At 40.3% G+C, this 17224-nt stretch overlaps 1 protein-coding gene across 13 annotated transcripts in view; it reads right to left on the reverse strand.

Moving 5' to 3' along the window:
* Positions 1 to 1855: 1855 nt before the first annotated feature.
* RBMS1 (RNA binding motif single stranded interacting protein 1) overlaps positions 1856 to 17224 on the reverse strand; it is a 210039-nt gene continuing 194670 nt past the window's right edge. For 4 of the 13 annotated variants that reach the window (XM_036857061.1, XM_036857060.1, XM_036857063.1 and 1 more), the window contains 9 exons: positions 15748 to 15863; positions 14816 to 14865; positions 14596 to 14689; positions 12065 to 12112; positions 11119 to 11169; positions 7689 to 7799; positions 6639 to 6752; positions 5277 to 5361; positions 1856 to 4472 (listed from right to left, as the gene is read on the reverse strand). In XM_036857061.1, the coding sequence (XP_036712956.1) occupies positions 5284 to 5361; positions 6639 to 6752; positions 7689 to 7799; positions 11119 to 11169; positions 12065 to 12112; positions 14596 to 14689; positions 14816 to 14865; positions 15748 to 15863 (662 nt within the window). In that variant the 3' untranslated portion in view covers positions 1856 to 4472; positions 5277 to 5283. The remainder of the gene's footprint in view (positions 4473 to 5276; positions 5362 to 6638; positions 6753 to 7688; positions 7800 to 11118; positions 11170 to 12064; positions 12113 to 14595; positions 14690 to 14815; positions 14866 to 15747; positions 15864 to 17224) is intronic. The other 9 variants (XM_036857070.1, XM_036857072.1, XM_036857071.1 and 6 more) reach the window with 7 other exon arrangements.

A 17224-nucleotide genomic window follows, 5' to 3' on the forward strand; every position in this document is an offset into this window, starting at 1 on the left:
CCCGCTCCCCGCCACTACCGAGGGGCGCTTATCTCATCACATTGCTATTGCAGGGGAAGAAGCTGCCCGGTTTTTCTTTAACCCTGGGCTGAGTTTTCCTCCCTACCTACTTGCCATCTTCTGAAGATTTTCATGCAAGGGCGGGGGGTGGTGAAGGAAGGTGGTGGTGACAGGTCTGTGACCTTTCTCCCAAGGCAGCTGCATCTTTGCCTCTTTGGCTATTCTGGTGGAATGAGACTATCGTTGTCAGATCTGCACATTTTTGAGCCCCTACTCAGGCTGGGAGGCACTACCTTTCTCTTAGTGAATTTTTAACCAGCATCTGTGAAATTTGAGAGGAGGCGGAATTCATGCTCCAGCGGATGTACCTCGCGCCACTGCTCTTGAAGGGCATGGATGGTGGGGAGAAAACGGGGCTCCTGTCCACCCACTGCTCTCCCTCATCCCAGCGCCTAGAGAGAGAGAAATATGCACGCCCGGGAGTCGCTGCCAGCTTCCTCCCTCTTTTCCAGGCAAGAATTCCTCCCCGATCCTTGGACCCAGGCCATCTCAGACAAAGGGGGAGTCCTGACCCCTGACCGTGACCCGAGGAGCCACAACATTTTAGCAAGGTGGGGGTTGATCCCCAAAGGTGCCACAGGTCCTCTTTCTATGTGTGAGCGACAGCTCTTTTTTATCCATCAGCATTCTGGCTTGCTTAGCCCTGTTGCGCAGACAGAAAAGGTGCTCTGAAAAAGTGTTTATCAGAGTTTGTGTGTGAACGACAGCCCCCGGATGTCCCAGGACTCCAATGACATAAGCCGTCTTAAAATAAGAGAACAAAAATAAGGTTAACAAAACCTAAGGTGCCCAGCAGTATTTCTTTCCTGCCTCTGGTCAGTCAGTGGTCCTATGAAGGAGCATGGGGACAGTGTGAGGCTGGGACAGAACACGAGGCCACATAGCTTACATTCTTGGCAGCCTGCGTGTGTCTCAGTGAGACTACACTTTGCTCCTGCCCCGACATCTTTCTCTCTGAGGCACTGGTTATCATTAGAGGACCGGGTTCCCTTTTCTCAAAGAGCCAGTGAGTAGTGGGGCTTTCTCAGCTCTGGCAAGGTAAATGCTCTAAACCCCATGTATCTAATTCACATACCCCATCGTCCACACTGCGGAAGAGGCATACAGAAATGGAGGCTATGGATATTTTTCTCCCGCACTCCTTTCATCAGGACAGAGCCACTGGGCAGCAGAAAAAGAAACTTTTACAACTACACTGAAACATTTCATTTACCTTGGGTAAGAGTCAATTTCTTGTACTAAGAGCCTCCCATAAAGCATGTCAGTGTGGGAAAGACAGCTGTAGTCTCTGCCCCATGAATACTGCACCAGAGCCTCCTACTGGGAACAGCCAAACAAGGTCACTCAAGGAGGCCAGAGGCATCAAGGCAGGGATAAGATCACCTTGAAATCCTTACCCGTGAGCTTGTTTACCAGAGATGGGGACGCTGTTTTTATTCTGTCCTCCTTGCTGGGCAATGACATTGCCGCAGTCAAAAGGTAGCAGTAAGGAAGGAGGAAGGAGAGGGGCCTGGCTCGTTGGTGTTTAAGAACAGACCAAAGGGGGACTTTGCTGAGAGGAAACATGGTGAGCTAATGCTTGTCCCTGTACATGAACTGAAATAACCAAAAACAACAGGGTGGGAAGGTTTTTTCCCAGTTCTTTTAAAGGAAATGTATTTCGAGTACATATTGAATCTGAAAATAATTTTCAACTCAGTTTCAAACCAATCCACTGAGCTGAAAGAAGAGATCAGAAATGAAATGAAATTCTGATATTCATTTAATCTAATCTCAAAAAAATTGACAGGAAAAATAAAATTTCAGATGTTTTTTATTCAAAGGTTCTCAAAAGAAATAAAACAGAAAAAGCTAACAATCTGATCAAATGTACAGTTCAAAAATGTCTTTTTGGCGTTTAACAACAAGTCCTAGGAAAGAAAACTACAGAGTTATCTTGAACCGGACAAATAAGTTACCACTGGCAAGTTTGTGGCACTAGTAAAACAAAAATAAAAAATTAACTCTCTTGATCATATAGATATCTCTATGAAAATCTTTTTTTTTCAATCTGTACAAAAGGTCTTTCTTCATAAATTAATTTTTTTTATAATTTAATGGCTGTCTACTATGTGATGTTTAACTGATTTTTTTTCTTTTTTTATGTACAGAGGTTATGTTTCCCAAATCTTACCCAGACGAGTATGGCACTTAGTTCAGACATTTCTAGCAGCAGATTTCCCCTCCCCTCTAACTGAGTTATCAAATTTCTGTCTTAACTAATGCAAAAATATCAAGTAGTGAGAGACCCAGGTTTATAATGTACTAGGTACAAAGAGGGTGCTGCGTTCAGTCTGGACTTTCACAAAGCAGTAATATTCCAGGGAGCATAGAACCAATAATACCACAACTTTAAAAAAGGAAACAAAAACAAAAACAAAAACACACTTCTCTTATGACTATGTAATTTTCACTAGAATCTACACTTCTCAGAGCAGCAAGGACTTTTGAAACTATGAAATGTCACTGACATCTATAATCAAACACAAGCATAAATTTTAAGAACTAAAAAATACTCGAAAGAAATAACTGCTTAGGCCTAGCTCCTGAGCTAGGAAGGATTTGGTCTGTGGAAACAGGGAGGGCCAGCAACCTGTCCCAGCACAAAAGAAAATAGACTCTGAGGTAGATAACTGATCACACACAGTTGACCAGACAAGTACACAGTTTTGGAAGACAACTTAATTTACCATTGCTTTTCAAACGTATGCAATTGTCTTAATAAAAGAGCTTTAATAACAGTGAATTATCTTATATGTACTAAAGTAGAAATAACTGTGTATTTATGAATCAGGAATTTCATAGTTTCAAAATTGGTTTTTCTTTACACTTAACACTTGTAGTGATGATGTAAAGTGTGGCACTGCTTGGATCCAAATCTTCCTTCATGCTTTTTTGTTTGTTTGTGTGTGTCCATACATCAATTAAAATTATAAAACCTAAATCCAAAGGTACAAAAAAGGCACATTCTCCTAACCGCAAACTGGTCCGGCAAAAATAAAGAGCACAGAAGATGTGATGCTGAGACAAGTTGGAGCTACTGGTTACTGGCTCTTCGGTCTTTGGTGAAGTTACCTTTAAAAGTGCCAAGTAATTTTTGTTTCTCAAATTTACGTGATAGAGAGAGCTAGTAGCCAATCGTTTTGCTTCTATTCATATCTCAGCTTATGTTTGAAGATAAATCCTTACTTTTAGCTTTTGCCATTTCGTTGCAATAGCAACATTTGTGTTTTTTTTTTTTCGGTTTGCCAGATCTCAGGCGTCATTCTCATTCTAAAGCACTATCGTTAGTATAAAGGAAGGACAGAACATTCGGTGACTCCCTCCCCTCCCCCCACCCCCTGCCCCTACGCTACCTACACTAAATCTAGAACATCAAGTTAGTTGTTTTGTTTTTCCTGAAAAAAAGGCAAAAAAGACTTTACATTGCATCATACAGCAGATATCCTAAATCAGTCAAACTATCAGAGGAAACTCTTGGCGTACAGCCTTACAAACAATTTACCCTATTAAAAGTTCCCCAGTCAGAAAATGTGTTTCACACAAAACAGTTTTCCCTTCTTGCATTTCACTACCTTACACATTATGTGAAAAATCATTAAAAACACCTACTACATATTTAAAAAAGCCAAAATTTCAGCAACTTTTATTGACTACCTTTTAAAAGCCCTATGCTGCTGTTTTACAAGGCATAATAGACCAGCCCATTTGGTCAAAGCATTCTACATCATTAGTTTGAACTAACTTTTACTGAAACAGCTACAGCATCAAAAGAGTTAAGGCAAATTGGAATTCATAGAAAAGGATAAGACACTTCACACTACGTGGAAAGGAAAACGGAAAGCTAAGGAAAGAGACACTGGCGGCAACACTCACACTGCAAGCACAGAACACCAGGGGTGAAGTTGGACTATTTAAACATCAGAAAGCCCATTTCATACAGCTGAAAAAAACACAAACGAAACACAAAATGAACAAAACCACAAGAATCCGGTCATGCACTTGGGTAAGTCTTCATGGTCTTTGTGCATACCCAGAGAATTGAAGTTTTCTTTTTCTTTTTTTTTTTCTTTTTTTGCATCATAACATTTGATAAAAATCTTTTTGTATTTTGTTGGTTTTTTTTTTTTTTTTTTTTTTTTTTTTTTACTAAAATAAACCTGTTCAGGGGAACAGCTACTAGATGAATTTAAGGGTTTTATGCACCTTATAGAACTTATAGCAAAAATAGTTTTAGTTGATTTCATTATAAATAACGTTTTCAAGAACCTGTGCAAAACTGTCAATAATTTCCTAAAGCACAATTGATCAGAAAAATCCATGATTGTTCAGCCTTCACAACCTTCTTCATTTAAGCACACCCTTCTGTACACCTGGAAGAGAAAAATAAAAAAAAAAAAAGCTTTTGTACATTTGGTGTAATATACCAGAGCTTTGTCATCTCTTTCTTGTTTTAAAGATATGTGTTTGAGAAAGGCTCTGCTCATCGCTGGTGGTAGGCCAGTAAATGCAAACTCTGGAACTGAGGTCACTTTCTATGCCCCGAGTCCACCTTTCAAATCTGGGACCTGCAACATACTTCACCAGAGCAATCCAGAAACCCAGGTGTTCTAAGTTCCACACAGCTGTTTTACTGCAATCTGCATGGCAGAGTGACTAGTTTTGAGATCCGTGGTCCCAGTGGGAGCTGGGAGAGCAATCTCTCAATCTAAGGATAGTCATATTAGATTCATAGTCAAGATACTGCTAATCTTGTAATGCTAGATTAAGCAAAATCTTATGCTATATCTCCTTTAGTTCGTGAGCATTAAAACAATATATATATATTACATATAATATATATATAATATAAAAAATATATATATAAATGTATTGTAGGACGAATTTGGTACCTGGCGCTGTCTGATTATGTTACCAATCTTTTGGCGGGGGGTGGGTAGGGAGGAAGAGAGAGTAAATATACATTTGACTTCAATATAAGGCACTGTTATTTTTGGACAGAATACTTATCTACAAATCCACAAAATCACTGATTTTAACATTTCAGTAACATTGGATTCCCTGGCCATGACTGAAGCAGTGTGACCAGACCTGAGTTGTTTAAAGTACCATTTTGATACAAGAATCAGACTTTCCTTGACTTGAGCCCTATAGTGATGGAGACCTTTCTCTCATACCTCACAGTTACTTATTGGGTTGAAAGGTATATGGAGAATGGTCATTAGACGTCTCTACAGCCACCTGCTGCTGACCACTCGCCTCCTACAACAAAGCAGAATAGATGAGACATGTGAGCAAAGAAATCCAAACTCTGTTACCTAGGTCGGACTGAGTCCCACATCTTAAACACAAGCACTCCTTAAAAGTGATTTTCTTAATGTCACATAGAGCCTTCAAAGTTATTTCCCTAAGAAGTTAAAATGTCTGATAGACCCAAAGAACCTCCTTTAACTTTTATGAGTTGCCTCTTCATATCAAGCTGCAATTTACCAAACAAATCTCTTACCCTTTGGGGGCCAGATGTGACTTGGAATTCAGTATTTTCAGATTTTAGAATCTGAAACATGGTATGCATATGCTGTACATCAGAGACTATACCCAGTGGGGTCTAGGGCTGTACCTCATAATCAAACACATTAATAGGTCTGTGCTGAAAGGTATGAATATGCAGTGTAAATGGGGTAAAGATCTTGTCTTACATCAGTTCAGCTTGGGTTCTGTCACAGGTCAGGTTTTTTGCTAAAGTAGTTACAAGGAAAATTTTTCGTTTCAGATTTGTTTGTTCCAGCATTGCAGATAAGGGACTGTGGGTTCTGATAACTGTGGTTATCAATCATTGCACAAATTTAAATCATTTAGAAGCAAACAAAACAAAACACATCCCACCTCCCCTGTAATCCAGCCACAGTCCTAGGGTTGTTTCTGGAATTGGAACCTATGGGATCTGCCTAGCAGCGGGGGGATCGACTGGGTTGATGAATTTCCTTGGAATTTCAAGGGTACTCTGCAGGAAAACACTGTGCTTTCTGTCCAACTTGAATTCAAATGTCAGACTTCTTCCATATCAATATCATAACAGTATCTTCCATAACAAGAACTAAGAGTTATTTAGCTCTACTAAGTCTCTATAAAAACAGGTATGGTTTGTTCCTCATCCCTGTTACAGTTTTGAAACATTTTTTTTCAAGTATCTTAATGATAACAAGTTAATTTTTGTAATTATTATTGACATAATCTTCGGTACTAGGGTTGCAAATTCCAGCTTTATCTTAATTTGCCTGTAAGCGTCATTTTACAGGAGACAAGATAGAGCCTTGAAGGGGTATGAAATGTGCTACAAGCCTAGAAAATATCAGTATTTCTGGGAGTCTTGGGGGTGTGGCTTGGATGCTGTTTACTAACTTGTATGCAGAGGATATTTCATAGTTGAAAACAACTCTAGGCATAGACTCCCTCTCAACTCGATTCTTTATGCAAATGTCTGACTCTCGATTGATTCTTCTTTGAGTTCTATTTAACCCATTTCTGAAGTTACTCACTGCCAGAATGGCCACTGGACAGTCTATACCAACCTCCACAGGAACCGCCGGCGTCTGCACGTGTGTATACTGTGGCAAGTAGGCCCCCTGCACAGCTGACGTGGCAGGCATGTACTGAAAAGAAGAATACAGTCAGCATGGCCAACGACGCCACGGGCGACGGTCACTACAGTTTCTCGTCCTCGGTAATTCAGCATCACTAACGTGCTATTTTATTCTAGAAGGTCTCTCTCTCAAAGGACCTCATGAGTTTCCAGCAGCCCCCTGAACCAGTACCTAGAATTGTTTCCATAGGTGGAGACCCAAGAAGTAAATGACCTATTACATCTTTAGCAGGTCACTGAAAAATGGGAAATGGACCCTTGCTTTCCTGATGCCGACAGTCATCCTTCTCCGAAGGCAGGAGAGGTTTCTCACTGGCTGTGTGTGGCCCTGGCTTAGCCTTTACAAGCTGCTTCTGCTGGCTGTGAACGTAAGCCAGGAAAATACTACCCTTTGTTCTTTTAAGCTACCATCGATATGGTCTCCATTAAAAGCCTTTGGCCATCTGACCATCTAAACACTACACGTATCAACCCTGGAAGTGAATCTGGGATTAGTTCAACCCCAATTCCCAACTGAGTCCCTGGATTTGGAGGAAATAAGTCAATACTAAGATTGTGATTCAGTGCCCCCAAAATCCATACAAGAAGAAATAAGTGAGTAAAAATTCCCTGCCTTGACTGCCATGAATCACCTTCATTTTTTGCTTCATGAGACCAGGTCTGCCAGTGTGAATGAACGATACTAGTCATTAGGGTTAGAAGTGGTCTTGTATGGATGCTATATTCTGATAAAGGAGAGACAGATACCCAGGGGACAGGCTTTTAGTTCATCAATTAATCAAGAAATATCTGAGTACTTACTATGTGAAAGGCAATGTGGGAAGGAGAGAGGGGATCAGACATAATCTCTGACATTACAGAGTCTATAATTGATAAGGAAGACACAGGCTGCATTAATTTACCCTCCTCTGTTTGCTGAGACACATGATATTAATTTGCCACCTACTGTTCCGGTGCTGCCTAGTGACAGATGACTCATCTGCTGGGCCAGAGGGCTGATCATAGATGCGGGCTGTAGTGACATGGTGTGCTCCATTGAGGGAGTTAACACGGCACCCTGGGGAGTCGGAGACAGAGGAAGTGAGACAAACTGAGGGAGGGAGTGCAGATTCTGGAACCACCTTTTGCAAAGGAAATGCCTTAGTTTACTGAGGAACATGAAGCTAAAATAACCTGCCCTCAAACTTGCAAATGGTGTCATGATTTCTTATAAATGGTCTAGATGGTGCTTCCTGAGACTTTTTAAAAGAGCACCCACTTCACAGAAATCCTTTGGTTAAATACCTCTCCCTTTACTTTCAGTTAACTGTAAAGCAAGCTAGTCCACAGGAGAACTATGGGGTGTGACAGGAAACGCAAACTACTTTTGGCTGGCCAGGGTTACAAAATGCTTAATTTTTTTTTTTTAAAGTAAATGACAGTTGATGTTTCATGCAGCCACAAAACAATATACTATATTGAATATTCTAAATACAGTGTTTCGTTCAAAAATGTTAAAAAAATAGTCATTTGATTCAAGGTCAGGCTGTTAGGATCAAGATCACATTCTTCATTCACTCAGTGTTTCTCAGAACTTTCAACTGCAATTTGGTGCCAGGGGAGGGAAGCAGATTCAGATATGATTAATAATCCAATTTTAGAATCTTTGATTTCATTTGAAAAAATTCTGGTCATCAAAAATAAAATTAAATATAGTTAAAAACAGAGAGGAGGGGTGAAAAAAATCACCCGTATAACCCAGCCTGTCTCTAATACACAGCTGTTAGCATGGTCAGGGTAGCACTCTCCAGATTCTGGTCTCTGCATGTTTTTACAGAGTTGCAACCAGGGCACATGAACTATTTCATATCCTGGGTTTTGCTTTTTTTTTTTTTTTTTTTTTATTTATTTATTTTATTTACTTATTTCTGGTTGTGTTGAGTCTTTGTTGCGTCTTCGTTGCTGCACACGGGCTTTCTCTACTTGTGGCGAGCGGGGGCTACTCTTCGTTGCGGCACACAGGGTTCTCATTGCAGTGGCTTCTCTTGTTGCAGAGCACGGGTTCTAGGCATGCGGGCTTCAGTAGTTGTGGCTTGAAGGCTCTAGAGCGCAGGCTCAGTAGTTGTGGCGCATACTCTTAGTTGCTCTGCGGCATGTGGGATCTTCCCGGACCAGGGCCCGAACCCGTGTACCCTGCACTGGTAGGCGGATTCTTCTTTTTTTTTTTTTTTATTAATTAATTAATTAATTAATTTTTGGCTGCGTTGGGTCTTTGTTGCTGTGCTCGGACTTCCTCTAGTTGCGCCGAGCTGGGGCTACTCTTTGTTGCGGTGCGTGGGCTTCTCATCGTGGTGGTTTCTCTTGCTGTGGAGCACAGGCTCTAGGCGCATGGGCTTCAGCAGTCGTGGCATACGGGCTCAGCAGTTGTGGCTCACAGCCTTAGTTGCTCCGTGGTATGTGGGATCTTCCCGGACCAGGGCTCGAACCCGTGTCCCCTGCATTGGCAGGCGGATTCTTAACCACTGCGCCACCAGGGAAGCCCCTGGGTTTTGCTTTATAACTTAACATTCCATTATAAATATTTACCTTACTGCCTTGCTGTCATTATCATCATTTTTAATGATTACTTAATGGTACATTAATTGTGTATGAAATTCGATTAGTTCTATTTCTGGATTTTTGCATTTTCTCTAATTTATCCAATTGTAATATTCTTATGGATTATAGCATTCCTCTCACTTTTGCTATCACCTGATTACCTGAGGATGCAATTATTCTGATACACCCTACAAATATTAATGTTAGGTTTTTGGTATCACTGTACCTGACTCATCCCTTAAATACACTGTTATTTACTGATAAATTGATACACAATTGAGGGCGAAGATTGGTGTGCAGGTGCGTTAATGCTGGTTGCAGGCAGTCTAAATCTGGGTGGGGAGAAGGAATGAATCCTCAGGTAGGAGCCTTCTGCACACACCACTACTGTCTCAAAGTTGTTCAACTCAGAGATGTGTCTGCCTCTGTCTGTAATAGTTGACCCCTTCCCCCCCAAAGGATATAGATTCATGTCAGAAGTAGTTTGTTATTAATATATTTCATAAGAAATTTTTTCCTTTAAAATTTTTAACGTGCAACATCAAAAAGTGTGTGGTAACATGGAAATGACTCAAAAGCCCAGAATATGCAGAAGGAGCTTCCTGCTCCTCTTCCTCATTCATCTGTAGGAGCTACTGTACTAGGAAGCCCCCAAATGAAAAGTGAGCTGATTTCCAGCATTCCCCAGTAGGACAGCACAGAGTACCCGGGATGCAGATTGCCATAGGCGTTTGTGTGGCTTTGTGGGTGTACGTGTGCAGATGTGTGTGTGTAGAAACATACGTGTGTATGTTTATACAGACACACAACACACATACATATAGCATCAGAGAGCTCTTCTCCTGTGTTATCAACTAAACATGTTTTATCTGCTTCTTCAAAGTCATCTCAGCAACTTCCTGTTCAGAATGTGTCCCTGTTCTGCTGTTTCACATGCCTGGCCTAACACTGCATAATCTCCTCTTTAGGAAGTTGTCCTGAGAGAAATTCCCGCCTCATTTTAAGGCCAAAAACAGTGTGCTTTTCCTAAGCAACTGATCCGTTTTATAAGTACTGTGAACTGTATTGCTTATTAAGATTCCCATTTTGCACTGGTTACTAGAAAGCTTAGGCCAAATTTGCGGCCTCCTCATGGCAAGCATCTAGATTATTACATTAGGCATTCTTGGTCTTTTTTGTGATTTTGTTCTCCACCTTTATTTTTCAACTTTTAAACCCATGTTTTAATTCCACAAACTGGATTTTATGTATCTCTGAAAAATACATTAACTATACTACCTAATAAGGTGAAGGGTAACTCATTCAATTTAAAAACTGTAATATATACATAAGTACAACACATGCTCGCGTCACTAAAGAAATCACCTTTGTTATTTACCAAAGTCGGTGTTACTACTTTAGGTTTTTTATAATTTCCATGGAGAGGCTAACACTAATGAAAAACTCTAGGTCAATTTTGAACACTTTATATTTGCATTAAACAGAATGTAAAAAATGAGAGCTATTTCATCCTAAGTATGGTTAAAAATTTAGCAATTTTAAAACTTTAAAATTTAAAAATCCAATGGAACAATCTCCTACGTTTAAATTCTCATGGATTGTGAATTCGACTTAAGGTCAACCACTGATTTAAGACAATGTGAGTGAAAGTTTTATAATGAACTCATTCTCATATTTCATATTTAAAATCTCCCAAATCCTACACCATCTTTGGGCAAATCGTTTAAACCCAGAGAATGGTTTTTAACGTATACATAGCTTACTTATAAACTACAAAGCCATTAAGATGAAAAACTTACGGGGTGCTGTAGGATATATGGTTGCGGCTGCATCCAAGAAGGGCTTTGCACCTGGAAAAGGAAGGATTTTGGAAGAAACATTGATTTCCATTAGAGTGCTACCTATTTCTCTAGAGCTCTTTTAATCATGTTAAGATCTACAGAAGGAAAATAAGGAAACAATACTATCAATGATTAAAAAGATTAAGGCAGTTAGGGTTCTTGACAAACTGGTCACTCTGAATAGGATGAAATGATTATTTAAAACCAAGTTCCATTTGCCCACTCAAAAAGTATTTCCTGAGTATCAAGCACCAAAGAGAAAAAGGAAGACATAGGCCCCACCCTCAAGAAATTTACTGTCTAATAAGCAAGGGAGATAAACAAGTAAACAACTCAAAGAAATAGTGAAAAGTATTACAATCAAGATATGAACGTAGGTGCTTTAGGAATACAGAGCAATGAGAATTAATTCCAGCACATCTTATTAGAAACTAATCCTTAAAGTATGTGCTTATTTAAAAAGAATAATCAAATTCAATCCCCTTTTTATACCCAGGACATTACATTTCAGAAATCTTGTCCGGCAGTCAACAATTTCTAGTTAGTGTGAAACATAAAAATTTGAAATCCAGATTTAGGAAATTAAACTTCAGTAACTAGATCCTGACATCTACAGTCAAAAGGGCATCTCTACAGTAGACCCTCTGGATTGAGAAGTAAGACGTGAGAGTCAGGTTCTGTGGCAGGAAAGAAAGCATGTGTAGTCTCTGCCACCCCAGAGAAAGACTATCAGCCCGTTTCCTGATGCCCAGAGCTTTCCTGAGACTATGTGATTTCAAAATAAGTTTGCCTCTAATTCTTGAGAACAAAACCCTCCTGTATCTCATCCGCTACTGTTAACTTCAGAGGTTCTACAGAGAGGATATGGGGAAGAGTCATGGGGGAAGAATGTATTATGATTTACCTTGATAGCAGAGCCCCGATACTTGTTTTCTCTGGTTTCCTTTGCCACCTAAGGCAGACCAAAGTTAAGTGCTTCTGCCTTGTTAACATTTCAGTTATCTGGACTGCAGCCTTTCCCCATTGGGATATTGGTGGTTTCTTGCAGATGCCAATTTCTCAAATCCAATTGTATGAGCATATAGTGGTTTAGCAGAGAAAGGCTTGATCCAACATGAGTGCAAGGCCTTCACTGAATAAATTACGGGGAGGCGAGCAGCTCCCGTTATAGACCCCAATTTGGGCCAGATGCACCCATTTTGGGTATAATTCCAGTGGTCCTAATAATCTAATAGCTTATATCATTACGGGGTTAGGAAGTCATGACATCTAATCCAATTTTCTTCCTTAAGCAACAAATCTGCTGCTGTCAATTTCTATTCCTCAATTTTCCCAAACTATAAAATGGGAATAATAATCTATGTTCTGTGAACTCTTTATCATTGGTTCTTTATCCTCTTTTGGATCATGAATCCTTTTGAAAACCTGTTGAAGGAAATAGACCTTTTCCCCCCAACTGACTGCACACATACAAGCGACATTCTGCAAACAATTTAAGAGAATCACAGACCACTTAAAGCCCATCTGCTGACCCCATTGGGTTCCTGAACTTATAGGGTTAAGAATCAGTCTAAAAGGTAACGGCACTGAGTGCCAGGCAATTGGAATGAATTTCCACATGTATCTTAGGGAAACACAGATTGCCTACGAGAAGAAATCAGGCCTTTGTAATGAAATGTTGTTTCCAGTTAGGTCTATCACATCTATTAACAACCCTGGTCTCCTAATTTTTTTCTATTCTATGAAATAATTCTGTGGCCAAAATGCTCACTGCTTTTATACTAAAGAGAGAAAAAGAGGTGGTGAGAAGAAGCATTCATAGCTGTAAATATCTATAGCTGCATACATTCAAGTTAATATGCACAATCTTTCATTTGTCTGAGAATAAGCTTACTTGTCCCTATTTTTAGTGGTACACATAAAGAGGTTTCCAAGTTCAGATAGTTAAGAAAGAAGACTACTTTTCAACATCAGAAATAGGAATTGTTAATTAGGGAAAAGGCACTAGAGCAGATCTCATTGAATCTCATACAGGAAAGGAAAACATAGAAATCTTAAGTTCAAAATCATTAAAAAGGCATTAAATGAGTGAGTGCTATGCCTAGCAGACTGAAGCACCAGCGTAAGTAACTTAACAACCCAGAGAGATAAAAGAAAATGAGTGACGACTCAAAGAAAGGAAGTGAAAAGAACCTAGGAGCTGAGGGAGGCTGTGAATGCTACTTTACAATGTCAGTTTTAGTGCATTTAATCTCTTCTCTTTGTTATCCAGAGCTACTTTCATGCTTTTCGACAGAACCACCTTTATGATATTGCTTACATTGACCAATCCATTATTTTAAAAAAGCAGAATGGATATACTCTTACCAGGCAGTTAATCTTGGATGTAAAGGATGATAATAATAATCATAGCTAACATTTACTGAGTGCTAATGATATGCCAGGTATTGTGGTGAGCTCTTTACATAGATAATCTCATTTAGTTCTTATCATAAGCCTATGAGATAGAAACTATTATTATCCCCATTTTAAAGATGAGGAAACTGAGGCTTATAGAAGTGAAATAACACAGTTATTATTGTCGTCCCTTACCCCCAGAAACCAGGGCTACAATAACTAACTCAATTATTTTAAAAACAAGAATACACAGAAGTTTAGTTTAGTCACACAGGATCTCAACAGTCAACAGAAGTGTATTCCCATGTCTGTAACTGACTCCGTTAGAGTGCCCCTGTCTGGGCCAAGGCGGCAACCCTGTGAGAGGCACTCTGATACGGGAGGACAAGTACATGTGCACCAACACGGGGTTCATGGAGAATAGGAGCTACCCCTGCAATAAAACCAAATCAACATTACAACAAGGTGCTTAATGAGATCTTGGTTCTAAGCTGGGAGTTTAGGGTAAAGCCTGTTCACAAAATAACATAAACAGGGAGTCACCTCTCTTTTTTGGCCTCAAATCTCACTGCATTGCTCATTTCATGTTACCTAACAGAGACACGCCTTTATTTATTAACATGTTTACTTGCTCTTTTGTTGGTTCCTGCTGACAAATTAACAAAGGCAAGGGTGCACACCTAGTCTGTATTTTACCTAACGGCAATTCTCTTTCCGTTTCAATTTCTGGGACACATGGTGTCCAGCAGCAGGGCCTGTTGTGGAGGAAGTATTTGGGTTCATCCCAATTCTAAAATGCTATGGTTTCACGGACTGACAACTGACAACCATTTCCCCTCGTTGCACATTCTCCTAAACATAAAAGTAAATCACTCTGTCAAATAAAAAGCAGCTGATTCTAAACTGGGTATCCAAGCTGCATAACATTTGACTTAAAATTTCATTATAAATGTTCAAAATTTTAAGACACATAAAAATGTAGCAGTGATTCAAGGTCGGCAAGTTGTCGTACTCTTGATGAATCCTAAAGGTACAAACCTGGTAGGCAGATACAGGAGACGCAATATAGGGTGTAATAGAAGTTTGAGTGATCATTCGGTTGGTAGCAATACTGTATGGTGAAGGATAAAATCTAGAACAAACACAAAAGCCTTTATTAAGTAATCCTTTAAATAGAATCATTCACGGAACAAACATCTGATATTTTCCACTTTCACATTTTCCCTCTAGCCATTATGTATTTATCTTAATGACATACCCGTTCTGTATAGCAGCCGTGGTTGGGTCATAAGTAAGTGTCATTCCAGCCTATGGGAAAGAAAAAGAAACATTCATCTGCAAAGGCACAAATTAAAAATTCCATTTCTCAGAGTCATGGCAACATAAAACAGTGATAGTTTAGTAGTATTTGATAAAATTGAGAGCTTCCGTTAGACAAATGTAATTATAAACTCAACACGAGAATTAAGCTGTAGCTCGGCACTGTCCCATATGGTAGCTGTTAGTCACAGGCAGCTAGTTAAAATGAAATGAAAAGTTGAGTCCCTCTACCATACAAGCTACATTCCAAGTGCTCAAATAAATAGCCTTAAGTGGCTAGTGGTCATCATTGGACAGTACAGATTCTAGAACATTTCTACTGGACGGCACTTCCCTAGACATTCTTGAACCAGTATGTTACTTAAAAAAACAAAAACAAAAGAACAATCCATTTACGATAAATATGGGGGAATGATGGGCCAACAACATTCTTATTAAGAAATTGAGCTCTTTTTTTTCTAAAGACCATTATTATTAGGCAAAAAATCCTCAATGACAAATATACTGTTTATTTTAATAATATTTCAAGTAATTTCTGAATAATTTAAAATGTAAACCTAAGAAACCGTGACATTAGAGGAAAAAACCACTCGTGCATTTCTTACAGCGATTTAAAATGCTCTTTTACTTTTTATGTAGCTAACTGGTAAACACAGCTGTTTCCATCATCTATGTGTCCATCGGGAGAATCACCACTCTTAGCACGGTATCCACCGGGAAGAGTTTTAATGTGACATTATCTGGATTATAAAGTTTTAATCCTGGCACCTATTCTAGAAGCGTGGCGGCCAAGGCAAGATGCTGCTTGTGTAACCATTCATGTAGCTTTCATGATCACACACCCCATGGAAGTTTCAAGAGAGGACTTACAAGTCTCACCTCTCCTTCTCTATGCCACGGTCGTCCATTAGGGATGTATTTGTTTGGGTTCTGTCTCTTCTTCTGTCCTCCATCCGCAAACTTACACAATAAAGGTTCTGTAGGAGCTGAATAAACAGAGAAAAATAACAGGAAACCAAAATTTTACGTGTGTACGAGTGACAAAACGCAGTTGAATTTCTTTTATTTTTTTAAAATATACGTGTGTGCATGTTTGTTTGTTTATTCATTTATTTTTGGCTGCGTTGGGTCCTCGTTGCTGCACGCGGGCTTTCTCTAGTTGTGGCGAGCGGGGCTACTGTTCGTCGCGGTGCGCGGGCTTCTCACTGCGGTGGCTTCTCTTGTTGCGGAGCACGGGCTCTAGGGCACGCGGGCTTCAGTAGTTGTGGCACGCGGGCTTCAGTAGTTGTGGCTCGCGGGATCTAGAGCGCAGGCTCAGTAGTTGTGGCTCATGGGCTCTAGAGTGCAGGCTCAGTAGTTGTGGTGCACGGGCTTAGTTGCTCCGTGGCATGTAGGATCTTCCTGGACCAGGGCTCGAACCCATGTTCCCTGCATTGGCAGGCGGATTCTTAACCACTGCACCACCAGGAAGTCCCTGAATTTCTTTCTTTCTTTCTTTCTTTCTTTCTTTATTTATTTTTAATTTATGGCTATGTTGGGTCTTCGTTTCTGTGCGAGGGCTTTCTCTAGTTGTGGCAAGTGGGAGCCACTCTTCATCGCAGTGCGCGGGCCTCTCACTATTGCGGCCTCTCTTGTTGCGGAGCACAGGCTCCAGACACGCAGGCTCAGTAATTGTGGCTCACAGGCCCAGCTGCTCCGCGGCATGTGGGATCTTCCCAGACCAGGGCTCGAACTCGTGTCCCCTGCATTAGCAGGCAGATTCTCAACCACTGCGCCACCAGGGAAGCCCTGAATTTCTTTTTTAATAGGAGCAGTGTTGGTGCTCTAAGGGAATGGATAGAATACTTCAAGGCAAAAGTTTACTCAGACCCTTAGGAGATGATCCACTGGTGAAAAATACTGTACAGAGAATATATTAGTTATGGTGTTCAAACCAGAGCGTAATGAAACATTTCAAGAGCTATTTCGAGGAAGCAAAGGCATTTCTGGATTCACTTCTGTACTTCTTTAGGTGCAGATACTCTTCTTTTCGCTCTGGGCCCTCTCTAATTCCATTTCGGTAAATCTTCAAACGTGAACAGGATTGTGTCACCCTCCCCATCGCCACTTAAAAGTGCTCCCATAGCTTTCCATGACGATTCCTCGGAGCAACCTTCACTTCCTCCAGTAGAGAACAAGCCCCCCTTTATACTGCTCACGCTGTATTTTTATTCAGAGCATTTATCACACTTCGTGAGTGTGGCTATCTGTTTGGTGTCTGTTTCCCCTCTAGAGTGCAAGGTCTGTGGGAGCAGTGACTTCTGTTCATCACTCCTATCCCCAGTGCCCAAGTAAGTGTCTGGCATGT

The sequence above is a fragment of the Balaenoptera musculus genome, chromosome 7, assembly GCF_009873245.2.
Source record: "Balaenoptera musculus isolate JJ_BM4_2016_0621 chromosome 7, mBalMus1.pri.v3, whole genome shotgun sequence".
Lineage (NCBI taxonomy): Eukaryota > Metazoa > Chordata > Mammalia > Artiodactyla > Balaenopteridae > Balaenoptera > Balaenoptera musculus.